Source organism: Zootoca vivipara, chromosome 13 (assembly GCF_965207765.1).
Source record: "Zootoca vivipara chromosome 13, rZooViv2.hap1.1, whole genome shotgun sequence".
Classification (NCBI taxonomy): Eukaryota; Metazoa; Chordata; class Lepidosauria; order Squamata; family Lacertidae; genus Zootoca; species Zootoca vivipara.
Window position 1 is genome coordinate 47,469,037 of NC_142596.1, and position 26,918 is coordinate 47,495,954.

At 46.0% G+C, this 26,918-nt stretch overlaps 1 protein-coding gene across 1 annotated transcript in view; it reads left to right on the forward strand.

The window, feature by feature from the left end:
• Positions 1 to 26,918, forward strand: part of FLII (FLII actin remodeling protein) — a 58,255-nt gene that overhangs the window by 11,084 nt on the left and 20,253 nt on the right. Inside the window, exons 4-19 of the mRNA XM_060282402.2 lie at positions 676 to 756; positions 1,613 to 1,698; positions 3,588 to 3,749; positions 5,547 to 5,650; positions 7,062 to 7,237; positions 8,768 to 8,925; positions 11,203 to 11,287; positions 12,074 to 12,221; positions 13,449 to 13,582; positions 16,159 to 16,371; positions 18,371 to 18,550; positions 19,068 to 19,150; positions 20,039 to 20,113; positions 22,336 to 22,419; positions 24,299 to 24,470; positions 25,230 to 25,334. Coding sequence (XP_060138385.1) covers positions 676 to 756; positions 1,613 to 1,698; positions 3,588 to 3,749; positions 5,547 to 5,650; positions 7,062 to 7,237; positions 8,768 to 8,925; positions 11,203 to 11,287; positions 12,074 to 12,221; positions 13,449 to 13,582; positions 16,159 to 16,371; positions 18,371 to 18,550; positions 19,068 to 19,150; positions 20,039 to 20,113; positions 22,336 to 22,419; positions 24,299 to 24,470; positions 25,230 to 25,334 — 2,046 coding nt within the window. The remainder of the gene's footprint in view (positions 1 to 675; positions 757 to 1,612; positions 1,699 to 3,587; positions 3,750 to 5,546; positions 5,651 to 7,061; positions 7,238 to 8,767; positions 8,926 to 11,202; positions 11,288 to 12,073; positions 12,222 to 13,448; positions 13,583 to 16,158; positions 16,372 to 18,370; positions 18,551 to 19,067; positions 19,151 to 20,038; positions 20,114 to 22,335; positions 22,420 to 24,298; positions 24,471 to 25,229; positions 25,335 to 26,918) is intronic.

The following is a 26,918-nucleotide window of genomic DNA, read 5'->3' on the forward strand; positions in this document are numbered from 1 at the left end:
CATTGCTGCTTCCAATATTGAAGGCTGTAGTAGCCATTGAGAGCCTTGTCCTCTGTGAATTTGGCCAATCCCCTTTTAGAAGTACCGGTCGTAGTAGGTCTAAGAGATATTGCAACGCGTAGATATATTGCCATCTGTTCAGTAATGGACTTATTAAACCTCCCTCCCCTCAAGGAAGGTCATCATACTTCTTTTTATTTGTACCTCGCCCATCTGACTGGGTCGCCACAGCCCCTCTGGGCCCCAAAGGGCCCCAAATTGGCCAGGAATCTGCCTTATGCATTCCCCGGGCCCCTGTTAGCGTTTGCAGCAGAAAGACACATAGAATCATAGAATTGTAGAGTTGGAAAGGACCACGGAGGTCATCTAGTGCAAGCGATGGAGGAGTCTTTCACCCTTTCCTTGAAGGGAGCTTCAGCAAATCTGCGCACCAACGACGTTAAAAACGGGACAACAAAACTGCTCTTTGGTACTTGGGTATTGTTAGAAAATCGAGCCATGACATGCATTTGTTAGGGGGAGACCAAGTTAGGCTCAGTGAGTGCGGTAAATGTGCTCCGTGAAGCCGATATCTTTTATTCTGAGTTGATAGACTTGGTGGTCTGGTTCAGGTGCTGTAAATATAATATTTGCATCCTTGGTATTTTTCCCTGACCTCTTTCGACATTCCTCTAGGCCATTGTTGCTCGTGCCAACTGCTTGAAGAACTCTGGGGTTCCTGATGACATCTTCCAGCTTGACGACCTCTCTGTGTTGGTATGTTTGGGCCCAATTGCTCTGTGGCTGCGATGGGTTCTGCGTGGTTCGGCGCCACGTGGGGGGGGGGGTGTCGAAGATCCATTACTATTTCTGTAGATGGGTCTCTGCCTCTGGCATCCCGGAGCCCTCCAGTCACCATGAATGGGGAGCGTTTTAGCCACTGAGAAGAAGTCTTCTCACCCTTTGTGCCAATTGCAGCCAATCAGAGTGAGAAGAGGCGAGTTGGGCACTGAGGATTGGCTCCTAGCTGCGTGGGAAGAAGTTGAGGCCAGTGCAGGAAGCAAAGGGTTTGCTTTCCTTGAGCTCTTTACATCAAGGAAGATGATGATAATAATAATAATAATAATAATAATAATAATAATAATAATAATAATAATAATACAGTCATACCTCGGTTTAAGTACGCTTTGGTTTAAGTACTTTCAGTTTAAGTACTCCGCGGACCTGTCTGGAACGGATTAATCTACTTTCCATTACTTTCAATGGGAAAGTTCGCTTCAGGTTAAGTACGCTTCAGTTTAAGTACTCCAGGGACCGTCAGGAACGATTAATCCACTTTCCATTACTTTCAATGGGAAAGTTCACTTCTGGTTAAGTACGCTTCAGTTTAAGTACAGACTTCTGGAACCAATTGTGTACTTAAACCGAAGTACCACTGTAATAATAATAATGCTTGATTGATGCAGTTTGTGAGTCGCCACCTATCTTGCTCATTGCAAGCTTGCTTATGAATTGCTATTTGAATCTTCTGACCCCTGGGAATCTTGAACATTTTGGGGGGCAGCTGCTGGTCACCCCTAATGCAGAGGTCTGCTAGATGCCTTTTGATTCATCTCTCCTTGTTTTCTCCTAGGACCTGAGCTACAACCAGCTGACCGAGTGCCCCCGTGAGCTTGAGAATGCCAAAAACATGCTCGTGCTGAACCTGAAACATAACAGGTAAAATTTTGCGTGTGTGTGTGTGTGAATTTCCTCCCCGGAAGATGGGCAGAAAACATTTGGTTCTTCCCAGGAGGGCCGAGTGTGTTGGGATTGGTTGGATCACATTTCTGTAAAATGTTAAGAACATAAGAGTAACCTGGTGGATCAGGCCCGTGGCCCATCTAGTCCAGCTTCCTCTTCTCACAGTGGCCAACCAGATGCATTTTCCCTTAGTCTCATGCCCACAATAAGTTATTTCGCAAAGAAAGAGAAAGAAAGCAAGCTTTGTTTATAATGAAAGGAACCGAATAGATCGATGCTGTTTCAGGCAGCAAAATTACAATGGAAGCAGGCAGCAATTCCTGCAATAAATGCACACCTTGATCTGAAGAGCGAAGGAATCCCTATGCTCAAAAGCCTACAGAAAGTGAGTGTCGCAGTTTTGCCACTGAAACCACACTAATAGCAGATCGAGAAATGGGTGTGGGAGGGATTTGCCTGCCGTTAAGGTGAAACTTGTATTGGTTTTCCAAGAGCGCTGAGTAAGTTCGTTGTTGGGGCTTGGAGAGCTAACAAACCATTGAAAATCTAGGACAGGCATAGGCAAACTCCGGCCCGCCAGATGTTTGGGACTACAGTTCCCATCATCCCTGACCACTGGTCCTGTTAGCTAGGGATGATGGGAATCGTAGTCCCAAACGTCTGGAGGGCTGGAGTTTGCCTATGCCTGATCTAGGAGTTTAGTACTAGTTTTAGCCAATGCATTCTAATGGAGAATATTTCTATTGCCTCCTCCCAGAGTTTCCTGCTTATTTTGCTGAATTAAAAGTTGCAAGAATATAATCCTAGTAAGCAGTGATTAAACTGGTTACTCTTATTAATGGGACTACTTATCAAAAGCCCCTGCCAATACGGCCAGTGGCTGGGGAGTGCTGCAGATTCTCCCTCCATGATAAAGTGGCAGTGATACCGTATTTTTCGCTCCTTAGGACACACCTGACCATAGGACACACCTAGTTTTTAGAGGAGGAAAACAAGAAAAAAATATTTTGCTTTCTTGAATTGTCCTAGGTGTAGCAGCCAATTCCTAGAGGCCTAGGTGCCTTTGCCTCCCCCCATTAAATATTTGAGGAAGCTTCTTTTGCAAAGGGGGAAAGCTCCATTTTTTTGAGGATCAGCTCACAGTTGTGCAGCTTTTTTGCAAAGGGGGAAAGCTCCATTTTTGAGGATCAGCTCAAAGTTGTTGAGCTTACCTTGCAAAGGGGAAAAAATCCTGTTTTTATGGGGTTCAACTCACAGTTCTACAGCTTCTTTAGGAAAGAAAAGGGAGCCATTTTTACAGTTTCCAGACAGATAATCTAATCGGCCAGTCACATGTTGCTGGGGAAACAAACAGCCTCCATCTGCAGAACATTCAACAATAGAGGCCTGGGTAAGAGGGCGGGCCGGGAAGGGATCTAGCCTCCTTTATCTCCCTCCCCGATCTCTTGCAATCAGCTGCTGAGTGGGTTCCTTTCAACACCCTCTTTCCCTCTTGTTAGCCTTTAGCTCTTTCTAAAAAAAAGCACGATCTGCCTTTCGCCCCTGGGCAATTCGGCTCCAGGGACCATGCATTTGCTCCATAAGACACACGGACATTTCCTCTTACTTTTTAGGAGGAAAAAAGTACGTCTTATGGAGCGAAAAATACGGCATAATCATAGCTGTGCATTTTGAGCTTCTTGTTCAGATGCGAAGGCCTGGTGCAGAATGGGGTGCCCTCCATCCCACCCTTGAGATCTCCAACCCCACCCTTGAGATCTCCAGCTGTGGTTAAGCTTCCTCGCCTAACCAGCAATCCAGTAGCTGGAACCTGCCTGACCAGGTGTGCCATTCCTCTTCCCCCCTCCCTCCCTTTCTCCCTGCAGCATCGACAACATCCCCAACCAGCTGTTCATCAACCTGACAGACCTGCTCTACCTGGATTTGAGCGACAACAAGCTGGAGAGCCTTCCCCCCCAGATGAGGCGCCTGGTGCACCTGCAGACCTTGGTTCTGAACAACAACCCTCTCCTGCATGCGCAGCTCAGGTGAAGCGGCTGGGAGCTGGGGGGGGGGGGGAAGGAGAGCGAGAGCAGGTGTTCTGCCGTCTCTCTGCGGCTGCAGTCGGTCTCCTTTTGCTGTGTGTTTTGAGCAAAGGAACTGAGGGAAGGGCAGGCTTTCAGCACCTTGAAGCTGTCAGGTTTCCTTTGGCGCTTTTCAAAACGCAAAGGTACTAGTCCTCATGGTTGGGAAAGTGTGATCGGGGCAGGGAGGGGGCAGAGCTCAGGCACACCAGGGTGTCCACTTTCCACTTGCCTTCTTCTTTTCCCCTCCCCATGATAAACCAGAGCAGGACAGACGTCAAAATCTGTGCCACAGACCCATCCAATCTTGGAAGGCTTTTGCCTTGTTTTGTGATCCCAACAGGTGGTACTTTAAGGTTTTTCTTTTTAAAAAAAAAAAGACCCTACAGCAGGCTTCCCCAAACTGCAGCCCTCCAGATGTTTTGGCCTACAACTCCCATGATCCCTAGCTAACAGAACCAGTGGTCGGGGAAGATGGGAATTGTAGTCCAAAACATCTGGAGGGCCGAAGTTTGGGGATGCCTGCCCTACAGCAACTTGAGCCAAGGTTTTTTTGGTGGTGGTGGGTTGTATTAAGTTGAAAGAGAACAGTGAGGCCCCACGTAGCTTCCATTTTGCTCCTCTGCATGTGAAAAAGAAGATGCTGCCTCTGAGATTGTACAGAGTGCCTTCCATTATCACAGTGTAATCGGAGCTGATCTCAAAACTTCTGAGACTTATGGGGGGGGCAGGGCTTCTACCCCAAGGCTGCGGAGGGGCCATTCCCCGCCCACGGCTTCCCTTCACACTTCCTAACCTTGTGAAATGCATGCCTTTATAATAAAAATAAAATACAAGTTTTTTCCGGTTGAACAAAATAAAGTGGAAAAAGCAAAAGAGACTGCAATATATGCTGATATAGATATGATTTTCATATATGCTACTTTCTGTACTTTTCCGTGTATAACATGTATAAGACGCCCCCTATTTTGGGGGACTCAAATTTAAGAAAACGGGGGGAAGATGGCACAAAGTTGTTGAGCTTTTTTAAAGGGGGGGGGGAATGCCAAAAATCGCTCATCTGCACGGGCCACAAAATCCACCTCTCGTCTGTCCCCTTGCTGGCAGAAGCTGCAAATTGCCCGCCCAACTGCCGCAGCGTTGGCAAATCAACACCATCCTTGACGCAGCAACCAATTACACGCACAAGAGCCACTGACAGCTACGGCAGCAACCAATAAAACGTCCACTACCCATGTATAAGACGGCCCCCAATTTTTAGCATGGATTTTTAGGACAAAAATCTAGTCTTATACATGGAAAAGTATGGTATATGATACTAATAACCTACTTATGCTCGCTCAAAAGATCAGTATATTTATCCAAACAAAGTCTGTTGCAAGTGTTGTCTTCAGTCCATTGATTAAAGGGGAGCATATTTTTGTTCTTCCAGTAAGTTCATCAATACCAGTCTGCTGGCTGTAGAATCCATTTTTGTTTTCTGGTTGTCAGCTTCTATATAATAGGTATATAATTCAAAGGAATATTTTCCTCTGAAAAAGATGGTTGGGTTTTTTTTGCAAAATGCATGCCGTTCAATTTGCACCTAGATACATGGGAGACGACAGCCCCGTCTTGCATTTAAGGAAGTGGGCCCTAGTCCACGAAAAGCTTATGCCACAATAAATTTTAGTTTTTTTAATGCAGGGGTGGGGAACACCTGATAATCCTTCAGGGTTTCATCTTGTTATGGTCCTCTTCTCCCCTCTCTTTGAACTGAAGGCAACTCCCGGCGATGGTGGCCTTGCAGACGCTCCACCTCAGGAACACACAACGGACCCAGAGCAACCTTCCCACGAGCTTGGAAGGCTTGTCAAACCTCGCAGGTATGATTCCCGAGGAAATGGGTGAATGGGCTCAGCTCCGTGCATTGAGCGGCCTGCGAAGGAGAATCCGAGGCTGCAGGTCTCTGAATCTTTCCCTGGGAGTAAGTCTCATGGAACTACCTGAAGGAGCGTCTCCACCCCCATGAGGTTACAGGGAACCAGGCGGAGGGCCTTCTCGGTGGTGGCGCCCACCCTGTGGAACACCCTCCCGTCAGATGTCAAGGAAATAAACATCTGACTTTTAGGAGACATCTGAAGGCAGCCCTGTTTAGGGACGTTTTTGATGTTTGACGTTTTATCGTGTTTTTAATATTCTGTTGGGAGCTGCCCAGAGTGGCTGGGGAGACCTGACCAGATGGGTGGGGTAATAATAATAATAATAATAATAATAATAATAATAATAAGGTTCTCTAAATGACTCCCTTCCTGCCCCTATTGCCTGGAAGGCCTTCTCAGGACACCGGCAGTGTCACACTGCCCTGGCCAACCTCAGCTCAAACACTGTCTCTCCCTTGAAGCCTGATGGGCGGAGTACAAATAATAAATTATTATTATTATTATTATTATTATTAGGGATGGTTTTTGGTAGGCATGCCTAGGGTTGCACCACTAAGGAAACGTATAGGTTCCTGAGTTAAATTGATAGACTGGGGCCACATCCACACCAAACCAATTTAAAGCACTAGGTACCACTTTGAGCAGGCTTGGCTTCCTGCAAAGGATTCTGGGAGCTGTACTGTGTTAAGGGTGCAGAGAATTGTTGGAGGGTTCCAGGTTGTGGGGAGGCTCCTCTGGGACCCTGTAGCCCATGTGGGTTGCATCCAGAACCCACCCTTGTTGAACCCTGACTCTGCCTTGCTTTAATTTTTCTTTTTCTTTTTTTAAATTCATGTTTATTCATTTTGCAAACATAAAAAAACAATACATACACACCAAAACGAACACATAAAAAAGTACACAAAAAAGACAAAAGAAAAAAAAGAAAAAATATATCTAATAACCTCACATCATCTTCATAACATTTTAGACTTCCCCGGTTCCGCCCTCATTGATTCCCTATTTCAATTAATCAAAAAGCAGTTTTCACAGTATTAAATGAATATTAATTAAAATTTCATTTCTACTTATCACCATTCAATTCTATCTATATACTCCAAACATATCCTTATACTATAATCTATTAATTGTATCTCCCTTTAGCTTAGATTTTACCAGCAATGAAACTCCATTTTAATATTTCCTCCTCTCTCCTAATCTTTATAATCAATCTATTAACAAATTCATCCCCCCTTCCCCTGGATCCAGATTCCCCAGATGTCTCAGTGAATTCCATATTTCTTACCAGTGTCGGACTTTCCCAATTAATCCAGCCTAACTTGCTTTAATTTTTCCCTCCTCCTCCTGTGCACAGATGTGGACCTCTCCTGTAATGACCTGACCCGCGTCCCCGAGTGTCTCTACACCCTGTCTAATATACGGCGCCTCAATCTGAGCAGCAACCAAATTGGAGAACTCTCCCTCTGCATTGACCAGTGGTGCCAGCTGGAGACCCTCAATCTGTCGAGGAACCAGCTTACCTCCCTGCCGGTAGGTGGCATTCCCCGTCCAGGTAACTGGGACACCAGCTCTACCATGCTACTAGTTGGCTGCAGAGGAATGGTGGGAGGAACCAGCTGGGGACCCACAAGGAAAGAAGGCTCAGAGCCAGGGGATCGGTGGTGGTGGGACAAAGATGAGTGGTCAGAGGGAGACAAGGGAGAAGACTGCGAGGAGAAGTTTTCAGAAACTGAAGGGGCAACAGGGAGTCTGTGGCAGCCACTTTAAAAGCATAACAATTCAAGAAGCTGAAAAAGCAATCTGAATAAGTAGATCAGGAAGTCATGCTTTCTAAACAGGTGTTTCTTCAGGAGCCGGTGGTATGCCAATACTGATGGAGGTGTCTCATATTTTAGCAGGGAGGCGTTCTGACTGTCACAAACTGGTTGGACACAGAGGGATGGTGGGAGGAGCCAGCTGGGGAACCCCCAAGGGAAGAAGGCTCAGAGCCCGGGGACTGGCAGTGGCATGACAATGAATGGTGAGAGGGAGAAGACGGGGAAGGGATGTTGGAAGCCGAAGAGGCAACAGGACTTGGCGAGCAGGGAGAGTCTGTGCAGGGCTGGATTAACCATTATGGAAAACAAGCCCATGCTTAGGGCATCAAGGGAAGGACAGGACTACAGAAACTTTCCATTGCTGGATTTTTAACATCAACGGTCATTAATGGCCAAGCGTTCATTTTCTCAGTTAAGTATGTTAAAAATCCCAACAGAACAACTGCAACAAGGCAGGCTAAGTATATAAGGAGGTGTATTACGTAAGATTAGTTTTGAGGACCTGATATAAAAGGTAAAGGGACCCCTGACCATTAGGTCCAGTCGTGACCGACTCTGGGGTTGCGCGCTCATCTCGCATTATTGGCCGAGGGAGCCAGCATATAGCTTCCAGGTCATGTGGCCAGCATGACAAAGCCGCTTCTGGCAAACTAAAGCAGCACATGGAAACGCCGTTTACCTTCCCGCTATAGTGGTTCCTATTTATCTACTTGCATTTTGACGTGCTTTCGAACTGCTAGGTTGGCAGGAGCTGGGACCGAGCAACAGGAGCTCACCCGGTCACAGGGATTTGAACCGCCGACCTTCTGATCAGCAAGCCCTAGGCTCAGTGGTTTAACCACAGCGCCACCTGGGTCCCTTGAGGACTTGATATAAGACATTGCAATTAGAAAAAGTAGAACATTTTTCAAATATAAATGAAGTGGACATATACAAAAATAAACATTATTTTCCATCTTACTGAAGGTTTTGTTTCATTTTGAAAAATAAACTATTATTTTGGGATTTACTATTGCATATATATATATGTATATGTATATGTATATATATATATATATATATATATATATATATATATATATATATATATATATATATATATATATATAGGCACCCTTTTAAGTGCCCAACATTGCAGAAAATCAGTGTTTAAAATGAGAGAGTTAATGAATGAATCGGCAAACGAATTCATGAGCAAATCTCCCTTGATCTGCTTGACTCTTTGCACGTGTTTCCACCCTAGTCGGCCATCTGTAAGCTGACCAAGCTCAAGAAACTCTACCTGAACTCCAACAAGCTGGATTTTGACGGCATTCCTTCGGGGATCGGGAAGCTGGTCTCCCTGGAGGAATTCATGGCTGCAAACAACAACTTGGAACTGATTCCAGAAAGCCTCTGCAGGTATGCTAAGCCCTGCTCCAAGTGGCCTTGAGGGACAGAATTTCTTCCCAGAGGACTAGCTGCATGTTTGAACGTTCACATGGTCGGACATGGTTTTATGTGGCTTTGGCCGATGTGCTTCCAGGTTGAGACGATTCCTGTAAATCAGTATCGTTCTGCGGCAACTTTGGAAACAATTAATGTCTCTTCCAGCCCACCTATGAACCTGAAGCTTGTAATTCATCAATTTTGGGGCAAGCCTCTAATATTTATTTTCCTTTATTCAATTTCTGTCGTGCAGCTTTCAACACATGGTTCTCTGAAGGAGCTGAGCAATAAAAACGAGAGACCGATACACTGGATGCCCCCACAATAGCAAATAACAATTGATAAAATACGATAAATAGGAAGGGCAGTTTTGTTTGAGTCGCAGAGGCTTAAAAGGTTAAGCAGTTTCGAAGCCTGAAATGAGAGCCAGTGTGGGGTAATGCTTAGAGTGTTGGACCTCGGACCTCAAAGACCGGGGTTGAAGTCCTCCTTTGGTCATGATGCTTGCTGGGTGACTTTTGGACAGTTAACACACACTCCCAGGGCCTAGCCTACCTCACAGGGCTGTTGTTAATGGAGGGAAGGGTGGGAGAATGACATACAATACCTTGAGCTACTCGGAGGGAAGATAGTTTAGGGGGAAAGGCATTTAAGAGCTGACATGATGGCCGTTTGTACAATTGTGCATGGCATGGAGAGTGGATGGAGAGACTCCCCCCCCCTCGAAATACTAGAACTTGTGGACGTCCAATGGATGGCCATTCAGACCAGACAGAAGAAAGTCCTCCTTCACATTTGTTGTTGTTTAGTCGTTTAGTCGTGTCCGACTCTTTGTGACCCCATGGACCAGAGCACGCCAGGCACTCCTGTCTTGCACTGCCTCCCGCAGTTTGGTCAAACTCATGTTGGTAGCTTCGAGAACACTGTCCAACCATCTCGTCCTCTGTCGTCCCCTTCTCCTTGTGCCCTCAATCTTTCCCAACATCAGGGTCTTTTCCAAGGATTCTTCTCTTCTCATGAGGTGGCCAAAGTATTGGAGCCTCAGCTTCACGATCTGTCCTTCCAGTGAGCACTCGGGGCTGATTTCCTTCAGAATGGATAGGTTTGATCAGGCACCCCCAAACTTTGGCCCTCCAGATGTTTTGGACTACATTTCCCATCATCCCTGACCACTGGTCCTATTAGTGAGGGATCATGGGAGTTGTGGGCCAAAACATCTGGAGGGCCACAGTTTGGGAATGCCTGGGTTTGATCTTCTTGCAGTCCATGGGATTCTCAAGAGTCTCCTCCAGCACCATAATTCAAAAGCATCAATTCTTTGGCGATCAGCAGTTTTTTATGGTCCAGCTCTCATTTCCATACATCACTACTGGGAAAACCATAGCTTTAACTATATGGACCTTTGTAGGCAAGGTGATGTCTCTGCTTTTTAAGATGCTGTCTAGGTTTGGCATTGCTTTTCTCCCAAGAAGCAGGCGTCTTTTAATTTCATGACTGCTGTCACCATCTGCAGTGATCAAGGAGCCCAAGAAAGTAAAATCTCTCACTGCCTCCATTTCTTCCCCTTCTATTTGCCAGGAGGTGATGGGACCAGTGGCCATGATCTTAGTTTTTTTTGATGTTGAGCTTCAGACCATATTTTGCGCTCTCCTTTTTCACCCTCATTAAAAGGTTCTTTAATTCCTCCTCACTTTCTACCATCAAGGTTGTGTCATCAGCATATCTGAGATTGTTGATATTTCTTCCAGCAATCTTAATTCCGGCTTGGGATTCATCCAGAATTAAGATTGCCGGAAGAAATATCAACAACCTCACATACCTCACATAGCGCAGAGTTAAACTATGGAACTCCCTGCCACTGGAAGCAGTGACGGCCGCCAACTTGGATGGCTTTAAAAGAGGATTGGGCAAATTCATGGAGGAGAACGCTATCAAGGGCTGCGATCCGCAATGGCTAAGCTCTGCCTCCACAATTAAAGGCAGCAACGCTTCTGGGTACCAGTTGCCGGAAACCACAGTAGGGGAGAGGGATCCCCTGATCAAATCCTGCTTGCTTGGCCCCTGTGAGAACAGGATCCTGGGTTCGATGGTCCCATTGGCCTGATCTGACAGGCAGCCCTTACGTTATGGGGATTCGAACCTGGAACTGTCTGGATGCAAGGCAAATGCTCTACCTCTGAACACAGCCCTTCCCCTAATGACTGAACTGGTTCGGAAGGAGACAGTAATCATCTCTTTTTCTCCCCGCAGATGTGTCAAGCTCAGGAAGTTGGTTTTGAACAAAAACCGCTTGGTTACATTACCCGAGGCTGTGCACTTTCTGACAGACATTGAGGTGAGGCCGGGGGGGGGGGTCCTTGCTGGTAGAAGGGCCTGGGAGTTGGGATGGGGGGGTAAGAAAAGGGGACCAATATCTTACCTGAAGGAGCATCTCCACCCCCATCGTTCAGCCAGCTGAGGTCCAGCTTCTGGCGAGGGCCTTCTGGCGGTTACCTCACTGCAAGAAGTGAGGCTACAGGGAACCAGGCAGAGGGCCTTCTTGGTAGTGGCACACCCACCCTGTGGAACGCCCTCCCATCAGATGTCAAGGAGATAAACAACTAATCTGACTTTTAGAAGACATCTGAAGGCAGCCCTGTTCAGGGAAGTTTTTAATATTCTGTTGGGAGCCGCCCAGAGTGGCTGGGAAACCCATCCAGATGGGCGGGGTATAAATAATATATTGTTGTTGTTGTTGTTGTTGTTGTTGTTGTTGTTGTTGTTGCTGTTATTAAACTTTCATATTGTGGGACCCCACTTGGCCCCTGATGGGCCAAAAGTGAAGACGATTTAACCACTCAGAGTTACAAGTTCCAGGGCTCTCTGGGAAGAGGGATTGGCTGATTAACCACCCTGAAATCTGTAGCTCTTCGGGGATCAACTCTCAGCACCCTTAACGAACAACGTTTCCCAGAATCCTTTGGGCGAAGCCATGACTGTTTAAAGTGGTCCCTAGCAACATGCGGATGAGCTCCTGTGTTTCTCGTTCCCATAGCTGCCCTTGACTTAAATAGCCTCCCCACACACACTCTGCTTCCGGCTCTGCAAATCCATTGCCTCTTCCTACCCTTCCTTCTTGCAGATCCTGGATGTCCGTGAGAACCCCAACCTGGTGATGCCCCCCAAGCCTGTGGACAGGACCTCCGAGTTTTACAACATCGACTTCTCCCTGCAGAACCAGCTGCGGCTGGCGGGCGCCTCCCCTGCTACCGTAGCAGCTGCCGGGGCAGGTGAGTTCGGTTCTGCCGGTTATCCTGGTCTTGCGATTTCCTCGCCCCCAGCCTTCCTAGTAAATGATAAACTGCCTTGTTTTCTACCAGTGAATTGCATCCCGTGTTAATCCTACGCAGAGTATAGACCTACTGAAATGAATAAGACCTGAGCAGTTTACTATAGGTCCATTAATTTCAGCAGGCCTGTTACCAGTTGGAATTAAATAAAAAATAAAAAATGGCGGTTTGGTTTAAAAGACTCAGAAGTTTTAAAATATACGGTCAACTCACAACTTAGGCACATCCAAGTTGCGCAAATTCAGCTTTACGTGCTTGTCAGGGGGGAAAATGCTGAACTTTTTTTAAAAGGGGAGGGCAGCCATGGGAGTGGGAAGTCAGTAATCCCTCCCACCCACCATTGCACTCACCTGGGAGAGTGTTCAGAGGCACAGAGAGGGTGTGTTTTGACCAGGCATCCCCAAACTGCGGCCCTCCAGATGTTTTGGCCTACAACTCCCATGATCCCTAGCTAACAGGACCAGTGGTTGGGGAAGATGGGAACTGAGGTCCAAAACATCTGGAGGGCCGAAGTTTGGGGATGCCTGGTTTTGACTATACATGATTTTGGCTCTATGCACCGGAATATAACTCCTGTGTACGTTGAGAGTTGAATATCTATCCATCCAAACGTGCGCTATCCAAACACTAGTTATTCAAAAATTCACTTATCCAAACACGAGGGATCGGTACCCAAACCTCACTTATACGCTCCTCAGATTCAGAGATCCAAATAGCTAGACCTGTGTGTAGTACTGTAAAGAAATAACACAGCCTTAAACAAGCTTTCCTTTTTTGTGTCTTGCTGCTCCGCGGCAGCTGTTCCACTGGAAACCTTGGGGGGAGCAGGGGAGGGGAGAAAAGGGGACAGATTGAATGAAGAAGAGAGCCGCTTTTCCCTTCCTTGTTTGCCTTCTGCAACGTTTCAGAGAATTCTCCCTGTGTTTTTTTCATCATTTTGTGGCCAGAATTCTGCGATCAGGAACGCATTAGACATTTCCCCATAGGAATTAGTGGGAATCGTTGATTTGTTATGTGAACGCTCACCTGACAAACCATCACCTGAGAACACCTTGTGTTCGGAGAGCAGAAACTGCCTGTATAAGCGATGCTTCAAAGCTAGCTCCCATCCCCTAAAATTCTTTTGTTTCTCTCTTTCCTCGACCCGCCCCCCCTTTCTATTCCCAGGAAGCAGCCCAAAGGATCCCATGGCACGAAAGATGCGCCTACGGAGGCGCAAGGACTCGTCGCAGGATGATCAGGCAAAGCAGGTGCTGAAGGGGATGTCGGACGTGGCGCAAGAGAAGAACAAGAAGATGGAGGTAGGAACACACACAGGAGGGCAAACTATCAAGGAGGTGGAGAGTGACTGTCCTTCAAAGGAAGGTTGCGCTAAAGGTTGAGTGTAAGGGGAAGAAAGTACAGAGAACCTCCCCCTTGCATCAGAAGTAGCTCCTCCCCAAGCAGTGATGGAAGCGAGGGCTCTGAGGAGGCTAGTCAGGAAGTGGAGAGAGAGGGCCAGGGCTCCAGCAACACGAGAGAGCCCCGGCTACACAGGAGGGAGGAAAGAGAGGGGGGAGAAGGGGGAAAAGGAAAGCATGGAGCGTAGACCCTTTCCTCCGGTTCCGGAATTACGCAGGAGAAAGAAAGGGAGGAGATTCACTGTCCCGAGACTCCTATGTTGGAGAAGATCACGTGGGGGGGGGCAGTGCCGGATTCTGGATCGGAATGAGCAGACATGTTTTTACACACCTGTCTCACTGTAAATAGACTGCAGTAATAAAAACTGTTTAAAGACAAACATGCGGAGCGTCGTTACTCTAGAGTAGTCGCAAGAACCCCTGACAGTGAGGAAGAGGCGACACGATAGAAGTTTATAAAACTTTGCAAGGCGTGGAGAAAGAAAAGATTTTCTTCCTCTCTCTCTTAACGCAAGAAATCGTGCCCATCCAGTGAAGCTGAATGTTGGGAAATTCAGAACAGATAAAATAAAGAACTACTGGGTTAATCTGGGGAACTCACTTCCACAAGAGGCTGTGATAGCCACCAACACAGATGGCTTTAGAAGAGAATTAGCCCTCTCCTCCACGAACCTTATCTATTAATGGCTCCGAGCCAGGATGGCTATGTGCTGCCTCCACAGTCACCGGCAGCACTGCTTCCGAATACCAGTTGCTGGAAACCACAGGAGGGGAGAGAGATCTTGTGTTCAAATCCTGCTTGCAGGATAGTTCTAGTTACAGGTAGGTAGCCGTGTTGGTCTGAGTCGAAGCAAAATAAAAAAATTCCTTCAGTGGCACCTTAAAGACCAACTAAGTTTTTATTTTGGTATGAGCTTTCGTGTGCATGCACACTTCTTCAGATTCACTGAAGAATACATTCTTCAGATACATTTTTCAGTGTATCTGAAGAAGTGTGCATGCACACGAAAGCTCATACCAAAATAAAAACTTAGTTGGTCTTTAAGGTGCTACTGAAGGAATTTTTTTATTTTGCTTGCAGGATGTTGAAGCTGTTCGAGATGCTTGCGAGGGCTGCATTCGGGCCATGCTCTGTTCCGTTTTCCTGGTGGTTCCTGACCTGATAATTTCCCCTTTTTTATGCAGTCGTTCACACAACGTCAAAGCCGCTTAGTCTAGCGCAAGTTTAGTGCTAATTTCCACGTTACTTTCCTTCAAAGCAATCTGCTTGCAACCCCCATTAAACCCAGAAAGTTGTGGGGGTTTCGCGTGACAAAATCTGGGCACGCGTGTCTTCCCTGCCGTTTAAAGCTCAGCACGAGACGGCAATTTGTAAAAAGCCACCGTCCCATAACACAAGAGGTATTGCAGTGCCAAAGGAATGTTAGGATCAGGTAAAGAAGCAGTAGGATTATAATCTCTTTTTTAAAAAAAAAAAATTAAAAAAACTTTATTAAGATTTAGATTAAAATACAATCCATACATACTCGAAGACCCCAATCATACCGAACCAACACAAATTCATATATAAATCATAATATACAAAAATCATATGTAAATCATAATATACAAAATCATATAAATCATATAATAATAAAGTGGGGGAAAATACTACTAATAAAAACTGAAACTTTCATCACTAAATAATAATAATTAAGACAATCATGGTGCATCGAAAGTAGTAATAAACATAATATTCCAAAGCATAAAGAAAAAAGAAAAAGAAAGAAAAAAGAGAGAGAGAAAAAGGAAAGGATGAAAAAAAGAAAAGAAAAAAGGAGAAAAACATACATTTATCTCATCATTCACGTCCAAAAACAACCAATAACAGTATCCTCTAAATCAGGCATCCCCAAACTTCGGCCCTCCAGATGTTTTGGACTACAATTCCCATCTTCCCCGACCACTGGTCCTGTTTGCTAGGGATCATGGGAGTTGTAGGCCAAAACATCTGGAGGGCCGCAGTTTGGGGATGCCTGCTCTAAATTCATCAAAGATCTCGATCTCGTACCTATGTTCCTCCCACTAAAGACTCCCACTTATCTCTATTCCCTGTTACTGCATTCCCCAATTGAATATAATTAAATAAGTATCTCCAATAATCATCACATAAAAATATAAGCTCAGTTAACATTTAGATTGTAGGACGAAATATAATAAAATAAAGTAATAAATCTCTCTTTTCCCTTATCTCCATATGTTTTACTTCCCTATGGCTCGATACGGAGTGCTAGAAATAGACCCAAGACTTTACCATGGGGCAAGCAGTAGGATTATAATCAGGAAAATGCAATGCAATAATCCCCATGTCTGAATACACGCTAGGTTCCTTTTTTTCCTTTTCCTTTTCCGCTACTAGGGTCAATTATTCTTTGTTCTTATCGCCGTTAGGATCCTTGACTAACTCTCTCCCTGCCTCCCTTTTCTTTCCGCGCTAGGAGAACGGAGACCCAAAGTACACAGACCTGAAAACCCGTCGCTGGGATCAGAGCTTGGAGAAGCCTCAGCTCAACTACTCTGAGTTCTTCACGGAGGATGTGGGGCAGCTCCCTGGCGTCACCGTCTGGCAGATTGAGAACTTTGTGCCCACAATGGTGGATGAGACCTTTCACGGGAAGTTCTACGAGGCCGACTGCTACATTGTCCTGAAGGTGAGGGGAGCAGACGTCTTGTTTTTATCCTCACAACCACCCCTGCGAGGTAGGAGACTTGCTTGCCCGTCACTTCATGGGCCTCACTCACACCAAATTAGGATGTGCTAGGATGCCACCTTAAGTTTTACAATTTTATATTTAACACGGAAAGGTAAAGGGACCCCAGACCATTAGGTCGTCGTGACCGACTCTGGGGTTGCGCACTCATCTCACATTATTGGCCGAGGGAGCCAGCGTATAGCTTCCAGGTCGTGTGGCCAGCATGACAAAGCCGCTTCTGGCGAACCAAAGCAGCACATGGGAACGCCGTTTACCTTCCCGCTGTAGCGGTTCCTATTTATCTACTTGAATTTTGACGTGCTTTCGAACTGTTAGGTTGGCAGGAGCTGCGACCAAGCAACGGGAGCTCACCCCGTCACAGGGATTCGAACCACCGACCTTCTGATCAGCAAGCCCTAGGCTCAGTGGTTTAACCCACAGCGCCACCTGGGTCCCTTAACACAGAAAACGTTATCACAAAAGGAATATATGAATCCCAGTCTCTCCCCCCCGCCCTCCCCTGACTTTCCCCAATTTCCTCTTCTGGTTTTTTAAATATTTGCTTCTCCTATTTTGTTCTACCTTAATTTTATAATTAATTATTATAATTTTATAAATAAATATTGTTATATTCTTATTATCTTTACAGCATACCATATATCCTAATTACATCTTACGTTTTGTTATTTGCCCAATTACCTTTTAATGTTTATACTCATTTTCTTAATTGTCTTTACTCAAACCCTGCTAATGAGTCGACTTCTTTACAATGGTTCTGTAAATATATCATAAACGATTCCCATTCTTTTTCAAAGTCTCTATTGTCCTTATCTCTGATTCTTCCAGTCGACTTCGCCATTTCAGCGTATTCCATCAGCTTTCCTTGCCATTCTTCTTTTGTTACTATTATTATTATTATTACTATTAATAATAATAATAATAATAATAAGATTTCTATGTTGCCCTCCATGCAAAAATCACAAGGCGGTTTGCAATATGAAAACACAAAAATACTTTAAAAAGTAATAAACAATAAAACCCCCAACGCAGTTTAAAAGGCCATAGATTGTTTATTTAGCTTGGGAGAAGAATAATATTTTTGCCTGGCACCTGAAGATACGTAACAAACCCTCCCGGGGAAGAGCATTCCACAAACGGGGAGCCACCACCGAAAAGGCCCGTTCTCATGTTGCTGCCCTCCAGTCTTCAGAAGGGCCTCAGAAGATGATCGCAGGGGCTGCTTTTGGGTGGCTCCTCCCTTTGCCGCTGTCGGCGGCTGCGGCGGAAGGAGCAGCAGCCGTGCCTTCGCTCCATAAGACACACAGACATTTTCCCTTCCTTTTTAGGAGGGAAAAAGTGCGTCTTAAGGAGCGGAAAATACGGTAAATAGGTACTGCGGCGGGAAGGTAAATGGCATTTCTGTGCGCTCTGGTTTCCATCACGGTGTTCCGTTGCACCAGAAATGGTTTAGTCATGCTGGCCACATGACCTGGAAAGCTCTCTGTGGACAAACGCCGGCTCCCTTGGCATGAGCGCTGCAACCCCTTAGTCGCCTTTGTCTGGACTTAACTGTCCAAGGGTCCTTTACCTTTTTACCTAATAGGAGTCTCTCAGCGCACTTACTCCCAGCTCCCAGAATTCACTGGGGGACGCCATGGCTGTTTAAAGTGGCATCCTAGTGTTTTAAGCGTGTGTTGTGAAGGTGGCCATGATCTCCCAAGGGTAAGGAACCTGTGGCCCTTCAGATGTTGTCAGGACTGCAGCTCCCATGATCCCTAACCTTTGGCCTTGCTGGCTGGGGCTGATGGGAGTTTGAGACCGACAACATCTGGAGTTATGTTGTGCCTGGTTTGATGCTACCATACACAGGTCCCTAACCCAAAGCGACCTTGAGGGCAGGGTAGGTCCCTTTTCGAGCTTGCCCATTGGTCCAGCTGCGAACATTGCTTCTCCCCAGACTTTCCTAGACGATAACGGCTTATTGAACTGGGAGATCTACTACTGGATTGGCCAGGAGGCCACGCTCGACAAGAAAGCCTGCTCCGCCATCCATGCGGTCAACCTGCGCAACTACCTGGGCGCCGAATGCCGCAGCATCCGGGAGGAGATGGGAGACGAGAGCGACGAGTTCAGCCAGGTAAGCTCCTTCCTCTCTGCAGGTTGCTGGCTATATCTGCTGTCGGGATTGTTGTGGCTACTCCCGAGTAAACACGCCCATATCCGTTCTGTCTTTAACGGTTTTATTGTGCATAGTATTTACAGTGCAGAGATAGCAGAAAACATTACCTCCTAGTCACTTGCAGAATCCGGAAATGGCACCCTTCTGTTCCGGGGCCAGCATAAAAGCTTGGGCACCCCGAAACGCCGCCCTCTAACCTACCTTGCGTTTGCCTCAATTCGGGTGCCGGAAGCGGCTGTGCTCCCTCTCCTACTTGTTGGCTGGAGTGGTGCAGGGGCTCTGATACATCGCTGAGCCGTGCCTCCTCAACTCCGCTCCCATCCTCATTTCCTACCCCTGACCCGCTGCTGCCACTTTCGCTGGGCGAAGCGCTGGTCAGGATGATGGGGGGTGGGGGCTCCCTGTAGGGAGGCCCCCTGACATCCATCTTTCCCCTTTCGGCTTTTAAAAAAATGACTTTTGTGGCTTTTGGCAGGTCTTCGATCATGAGATCTCCTACATTGAAGGTGGGACGGCTAGTGGCTTCTATACAGTGGAAGACACACACTACGTCACCAGGTAAGAAATGATGATAATGGTCCCCTTTTGAGACCTGGTACTTCTTCTTTTTTAAAGATTTCTATCCATGGCCCAACATCCAAATCTCGTTTTGCTTTTGTGTAAAGAGAGAGTGCTTCTGAGCCCAAACAGAGTCCTTTTCTTTTTCTGCTAGCCGCAGAGCATTTGGGATTACTGAGTGCAACTTTCAGGTCAAAGGTTGTCTCTTCTTAGTGGGCCTCAATCTGCTGCCTCTCCAAAGACTCACTTGTAATTTAGGGGATCCAGATTTTTTTGGGGGGGGGGAGATGCTCCTACTTATGACTCCTGGCTGTTCTCCTTGTTCCCCCCTGTTTCTTAATTGCGGGAGGACTAACACTAGTAAATTTCCAATTTTTCATTTGATTATTCTGCCTAGAGACAGGTGGAAGGGGACCTCTTGGCCATAGCAATAATTTTGGATTGGGGTTGATTCAGCAGTACGAAAAACTGATTCGGTCAGAGAACAGGAGATTCAAGTTCTGATGGCAGGATAATAAATAATGTGGGATGCGGGAAAGATTCGTGACTTTGAGATTGTTTTGAATTTTGGGGAAACTGTTTAGCTTGCAATTCTCCTTGGTAGGACAGTGCCATGATCGATCAGTCTTCTCTGCCTAGATCTTTCTAGTGTAAAAATTATATGACAGAGGCCTCCAAACCACCAAGTTTTTTAGCCCTGGAACAGCCTCTCTTTATCTAGTGTCAATCCATTTCCTCTTCCGTGCTCTTGAATGTCCTCTTATTTTAAGGAAGTAGAGGAAATCTTCATGAATTGCAAAACTCCCAAGACCTTTGGCCAACAGACCCTTTGGTGGATTTAAGTTTCCCCCTGTCACCTAACATTTTCGCCCCCCAATTTCAATGTAGGCTTTACCGCGTTTATGGAAAGAAGAACATAAAGTTGGAACCGGTACCTCTGAAGGCAACATCTCTGGACCCTCGGTAAATATTTAGGGCGATTCTCTTTTGGAAACGTGATCCTCTAAAATCAGCAGCTTTCGGGGAAAGTAATACTAAAATATTGCATATAGTTGAGTTGGCGTTCTAGATCATCTATCTCATAGGAAGTCCGCAACCAATTCATTACATTGGTGGAGTTGTACTCGCAGAGGCATCTTGAATTGGGCTAAGGAGTTGTTTTCTAAGGTCCACCAAGAATTTCTTTAAAAAAAAACGAGAGAAATTTAACTCCGCATTAGTGTTTGCTATCCATATTTGAGGGAGTAAACCATAATATTAAATGCAAGGAATTGGTTTGTTCTTTATTGATTGTCGCACAGCAATCTATAGTTCATAGATGGAAACCCTTGGGAAATTAGACTTCCCTGCTTGGCATAGGGATGTTAGGACTGTTGCACTCTCAGATGGGGAAATGGCACAATTGCAAGGCCAAGAAGGACCACAGGCCTTAGATGCCATCTGGGAGAACTTATATTTCATACACATCTTGTGATAATGTGCAAGGGCATCTCTCAATAGCAGCATCAGAAATACGGAAAGTGCGAGATGATTCTCAGTTCCCATCAGTGAATCCTAGAAGCTGTCTGCATGTGACAGCAGCCACACCCTGGGAATGGCTTCGACTGACCGGTTAAACCCGGTGAGGGTAGCTGATGGGTCTCAAACCCTCAGTGAGTTAGAGACTTCCCCTGGATGTGAAGATAGACTCTGGTGGATTGAGCAGATGAGACCAAGAGAAGGCGGTTTCTTCATGTGCTGTAGAGGGAAGTGAGCGGCAGATGGGGCTCGTCCACCTGGAAAGGTAGCCCATCTAGGAGAAGGAAAACTCTGGTCCTGAACCTCCACGGCCTTGTGGGAGATATTCGGGAGAAGAAAAGGCTCGGGAATAAACCCTACACAACTCTGGAGTCCCTAAGACAGTTGGATGGCACCTAGGGTGGCTCTTTCCGGAAACTCCTGCAGCCAAGCTGGTGCCAAATGTTTTGCTCTGCTTTCCTTTGGACCCCATCAGTGAGGCTGAGAGGGAGGTCTTTTCGTCTGGACTGCCCAGGACCTCCATGCACACAGCCCAGGCTTGCACCCAGGGCCAGATTTAGGTTTGATGAAGCTAATGGGGCCCTTTCTATGTCCTGCTGTCCTTTGTCAACAACAAATGGTCGCTGGTTTTTGTGTTGGATAGATGTTCTATGGCAGGCACCCCCAAACTTTGGCCCTCCAGATGTTTTGGACTACAATTCCCATCTTCCCCGACCACTGTTCCTGTTAGCTAGGAATCATGGGAGTTGTAGGCCAAAACATCTGGAGGGCCGCAGTTTGGGGATGCCTGCTCTATGGTAATTTATGGACCTAACAGGTACAGTATCTAAAGCCATTTGCACACAACAAATAGGAGCCTACACAACACAAAACACTGTTGCTGTACGTAGGTTTTATTTTACTTGCTTCTTATCTTATATTTTGGAAATTCTATCCAGTAGTTTTTTTCCTTTAAATTTTCTGGGCCCCCCCCCAAGAGGGAGGGGCCCTAAGCTATAGCTTGTTTAGCTTATACGTAAATCCGGCACTGCTTGCGTCCCAGGGAGATCACTTTGAGGCTGCTAATGCAGGGATTTGACTTCACCCCCAGAGGCGGACTCCATTGTCTCTCAAGTTAATGCATGACATATTTAGTAGTGCCTCTTGCACTAACTGATAACTATTTCATTTTATTTCCTGGAAGGAATGTGTTCAGAAATCCTGCAGTGGGGGGGGGGGTTATTATTTATAAGAAGCTTTTTTTCTTAAAGTCTAAGGGTTGGAGCCGTGGTTCCCAATGTGGGGCACATGCCCCACAGGGGGGCAATTTGATTTTTAAGTGGGGGCAATTTGAGAATGAGTTATTAACAGTGAATGGCCTTTTAGGCTTCCTCCACGTGAGTTCACTTTTTGAATCATAATAAATATATGTTATGGGGGCAGGGGGAGGTGTCAGGATTTTAGAGATACTTAAGTGGGGCATGGCCAAGAAAAAAGTTGGGAACCACTGGGTTGAAGAATGCTGGGAGTTGTAGCCCCATAAAACCTGGAGGGTCAGAGAGGAACCCCCATCACTGATTTCAAGTGAGATCTGTACCAGCTTCTAGCTATTGGGGGGGAAAATGCCCCTTCTGTCTTTTTCTTTCTTTATCTCCAACTTGCTTCTTTCCTGGGACTTTTTTTCCAAGGTTCGTCTTCCTGTTGGACCATGGCCTTGAGATCTACATCTGGAGGGGGAGCCAGGCCACTCTGAGTGGCACCACCAAAGCCAGGTAATCCCCCAAGCAAGGAGAGGGTTGCGGTTGATCTTTATGTGCCTGTAGCTTTTGGGCTTTGGATGGTGTCAGTGGTAACCTTTATTTGAACTGCTGATGCCATTATCATTTTTTGTTTATTTTATTTATACTTCCTAAAATAGGTACACCGCTTGTTGGTAGCAATAAAATATGCACACCGCTTGTTCAAGGCAGTTCGGGCGGGGGGGGGGCGGAATAAAACAAACATTCAATAAAAATGAGTAACAACACTTTAAAACATTCAAGAAATTAAAACAGATTAAAACACATACCAACATTCCAGACGTCTGGGTACACTTGCCTTAAAAAAAAGGTTTTTTAGCAGGTGCCAAAAAGTATACAGTGAAGATTCCCGCCAGATATCAGTAGGCAGGGAGTTCCAAAGTGTAGATGCTGCCACACTATAATAAAAATAAATTTATATACCTTCCCCTCCCCCCCCCTAAATCCCCTCCCCTAAGAGGAGCCTTGATAGATCAGAATAAAGGCGCGTCCATCTCCTCCAGCCTCCTGTCCTCACCATACGGCCATTAGTAGAGACCCACAAACAACAACAACAGCAATTTATTATTTATACCCCGCCCACTCATCTGGCTGGGTTTCCCCAGCCACTCTGGGCAGCTTCCAACAGAATATTAAAAATATGACAAAACATCAAACATTAAAAACTTCCCTATACAGGGCTGCCTTCAGATGTCTTCTAAAAGTCAGGCAGTTGTTTATTTCCTTGACATCTGATGGGAGGGCACCACCACCAAGAAGGCCCTCTGCCTAGTTCCCTGTAACCTTGCTTCTCGCAAGGAGCGAACCGCCAGAAGGCCCTCGGAACTGGACCTCAGTGTCCAGGTAGAACAATGGGGGTGGAGACGCTCCTTCAGGTATCCTGGGCCGAGGCCGTTTAGGGCTTTAAAGGTCAGCACCAACACTTTGAACTGTGCTCGGAAACGTACTGGGAGCCAATGCAGGTCTTTCAAGACCGGTGTTATGTGGTCTTGGCGGCTGCTCCCACTCACCAGTCTAGCTGCGGCATTCTGGATTAGTTGCAGTTTCCGGGTCACCTTCAACGGCAGCCCCATGTAGAGTGCGTATAAGATTGATTTCTTACAAATAGATATTATGCAGCACTTACAACTGTGCCAGTTCCGCAGATCAAAGTTGGTCAAGTGGGGATGTCATGGATTAAGGCGATCTTGCATGCAAACTTCCCCCAAGTTGTTTAAGGGCTCTATAGACAAATAATACATGGATTTTCATTCCTGATTTTGCTTGCTTATAGGAAACTGGTTATGTGTCATTTTTATATCCTGCCCCCCTTGAGATTATTATTACCTGTGCAGAGAAGCAGCAGTTTTTAAATTCTGTTTTCAGGTGTTTTAAGCATTTGGTGTTTCAAATGTATTGTTTTGCTGCTTCGTCGCTCGACACCCTGGACTCCTTTGGAAGGGAGGGGGTGGAAATGTATTAAGTAAATGAAGAAAACCAAACGCTAATTGGACCTGAGTCCTTGTTACAATGCAAAGCAGGTGATCTGCTTGGCAGCAGCCAAGTTACAGGGAGCCAGGCAGAGGGCCTTCTCGGTAGTGGCACCCACCCTGTGGAGGTCAAAGAGAACAACAATTACCAGACCTTTAGAAGGCATCTTAAGGCAGCCCTGTTTAGGGAAGCTTTTAATGTTTGATAGATTTCTGTATTTTAATGTTTTGTTGGAAGCCGCCCAGAGTGGCTGGGGGAACCCGGCCAGATGGGCGGGGTATAAATAATAAATTGTTGTTGTTGTTGTTGTTGTCTGGTCTTCTGAGCTCCGTTTTGTCCTTCCCTGAATCAGTCTTCTGCTTCGTTCTTTCCTTCCTCCCAGGCTTTTCGCAGAGAAGATCAATAAGAACGAGAGGAAGGGGAAAGCAGAGATCCTGACCGTCAGTCAGGCACAGGAGGCGCCCGAGTTTTGGGAGGTCCTGGGCGGGCAGCCAGATGAGATCAAGCCCAACGTCCCAGATGACTTCAAGCCTCCCAGACCTAAACTCTACAAGGTGAGTTGGTGCAGACACCTGTCACACCCAGGGTGGATAGAAATCATTTTTTTTTAAAGTCAAAAATGCAGAAAAATCGGTTTTTAAAAACTTAAATCTGATTTCTAAAAAAAAAATTAAATCGGATTTCTAAAATAAAAGGCTTTTGGAGAAAAAAATCTTTATAAAGATAGTTTTCTGTTTAAATTACATTATAGTCCAAAGGCTATTCATCAGGAAATAAAGATTTGTTATAAGTTTTTCATGTGTGCTAAAACTCAGTCTTAATTTTTTTAAAAATTGTTTAACCGCATCAGTTAGCAAACATGGATATATATGCTATAATGTTATTGTTTTATTTAAATACAGCAGAAAAGCTGTCCAAAAATAAACACTTATTAAAAACCTCACAATAATTTCATAGTTATCTGTCTCTGTAATTCTAATAGTATAACCAAGTCAGTAATTTTTGATACTCTGAAAATTTACTATTCCAGAAATGAAACCTTCATCTGGTTGTAAATATTAAGATTCTACCAGCAAGAATGAGTCTTTCTGTAAAAAAAATTATTTAAATCAAGTCTTACTGACTAGTGATTTAAATCAAACACTTATAGCAGCTCTCAACACCCTTAACAAACTACAGTTCCCAGGATCCTTTGCAGGAAGCCCAAGCTATATAAAGCGGTATGACTTTAAAAGCATGGGCTTTTGATTGCTCCCTTCTCCCTGCTAACACCCATTTTCCCTTTTCTTCTTCCTTCTCCTGTTTTCCCACAGGTCGGTTTAGGTTTGGGTTACCTGGAGCTGCCCCAGATCAACTACAAGCTTTCTGTGGAACACAAGAAGAGGCCAAAAGTGGATCTGCTGCCAGAAATGAGACTGGTACACCACTCTGTGTTTATATATATATATATAGAGAGAGAGAGAATTGTAGAATTGGAAGGGACTACCAGGGGTCTCTAGTCCAACCCCCCCTGCAACGCAGGAATGGGATCGGGAGAGGGAATTAGAGGGGAAGCTCGTCTCTCTCCCAGGAACACAACTGCATCAGGGGATCTATTCATTTTTATTTATTTATTGCATTTATATCCCACCATTCCCCCCCCCCCGAAGTTCACAGTTCTCCCCCATCTCCTTTAACAACCCCACAACAACCCTGTGAGGTAGGTTAGGCTGAGAAGCAGAGACTGGCCCCCAAGGTCGCACCCAGTGAGCTTCATGGCCGAGTAGGGATTTGAACCCTGGTTTCCCAGGTCCTAGTCCAACACACCAACCACTACGCCACACTGGGGTGTGTGTGTGTTGTGGTCCTCCAGATGTTGGACAGCTGTCTCCCATCAGACCCTGCCAGCATGGCCAATAGGCAGGGAGGATAGGATTTGGGAGTCCTAGGAACATCTAGATCAGGCATAGGCAAACTCTGCCCTCCAGATGTTTTGGGAATACAACTCCCATCATCCATAGCTAACAGGACCAGTGGTCAGGGATGATGGGAGTTGTAGTCCCAAAACACCTGGAGGGCCAATTTTGCCTATGCCTGATCTCGATGATCACAGGTGCCCCAAACATGCTCTCCAGGGAGGTCTTCTCAAGAAGCCGGATCAGGCCAGTGGCCCCATCTAGTCCAGCATCCTGTTTTCCCAGTGGCCAACCTGTGGGAAACCTGCAAGCAGGATCCAAGCACAGGATCCTGCAACTGGTGCTCGGAAGCTTTACTGTCTCCCACAGCAGGGGCAGAGCCGACCCAGGGTGGCTGCTTCCCCAGGGCAGCCCATTCCAGCAGGGCTTGCTCACAGCTAACTATTGATGACTTGCAGAGGAACGACCAGGAGCTGAATTGAAGCTCCCATTCTTTTTTAAATTGAGATGAGCCACGTCCTTACCTGTCGTACCTGACGTGTAATGTACTATTACAGGAGTGGAGGAAGTGGATTTGATTGGGGGGGGGAATGGCTTTGTGGGTCATGCTGGGAGCCAAGCCAAGCCTGTGGCATTCCTCAACCCTGCAATGTATTAATATTAATTAATTAGTTGTATCCTGGCTGTCTGACTGGGTTGCCCCAGCCACTCTGGGCAGCTTCCAACAGAATATAAAAGAACACAGCAAAACATCAAACATCAAAAGCTTCCTGATACCTTCAGATGTCTTCTAAAGGTTGTATAGGACTCAGCTATACAGCTGCAAATGCAGTCGTACCTTGGAAGTCGAACGGAATCCATTCTGGAAGTCTGTTCGACTTCCAAAACTTTCTGAAACCAAAGCGCGGCTTCTGGTTGGTTGCGGAAGCCCCATCAGACGTTCGGGTTCCAAAGAATCTTCGCAAACCGGAACACTCGCTTCCAGGTTTGCAGCGTTCAGGAGCCAAAGCGTCCGAGTACCAAGGCGTTCGGGATCCCAGGTATGACTGTACAGTGGTACCTCTACTTATGAATTTAATGTGTTCCAAACGCACAATTGTAAGTAGA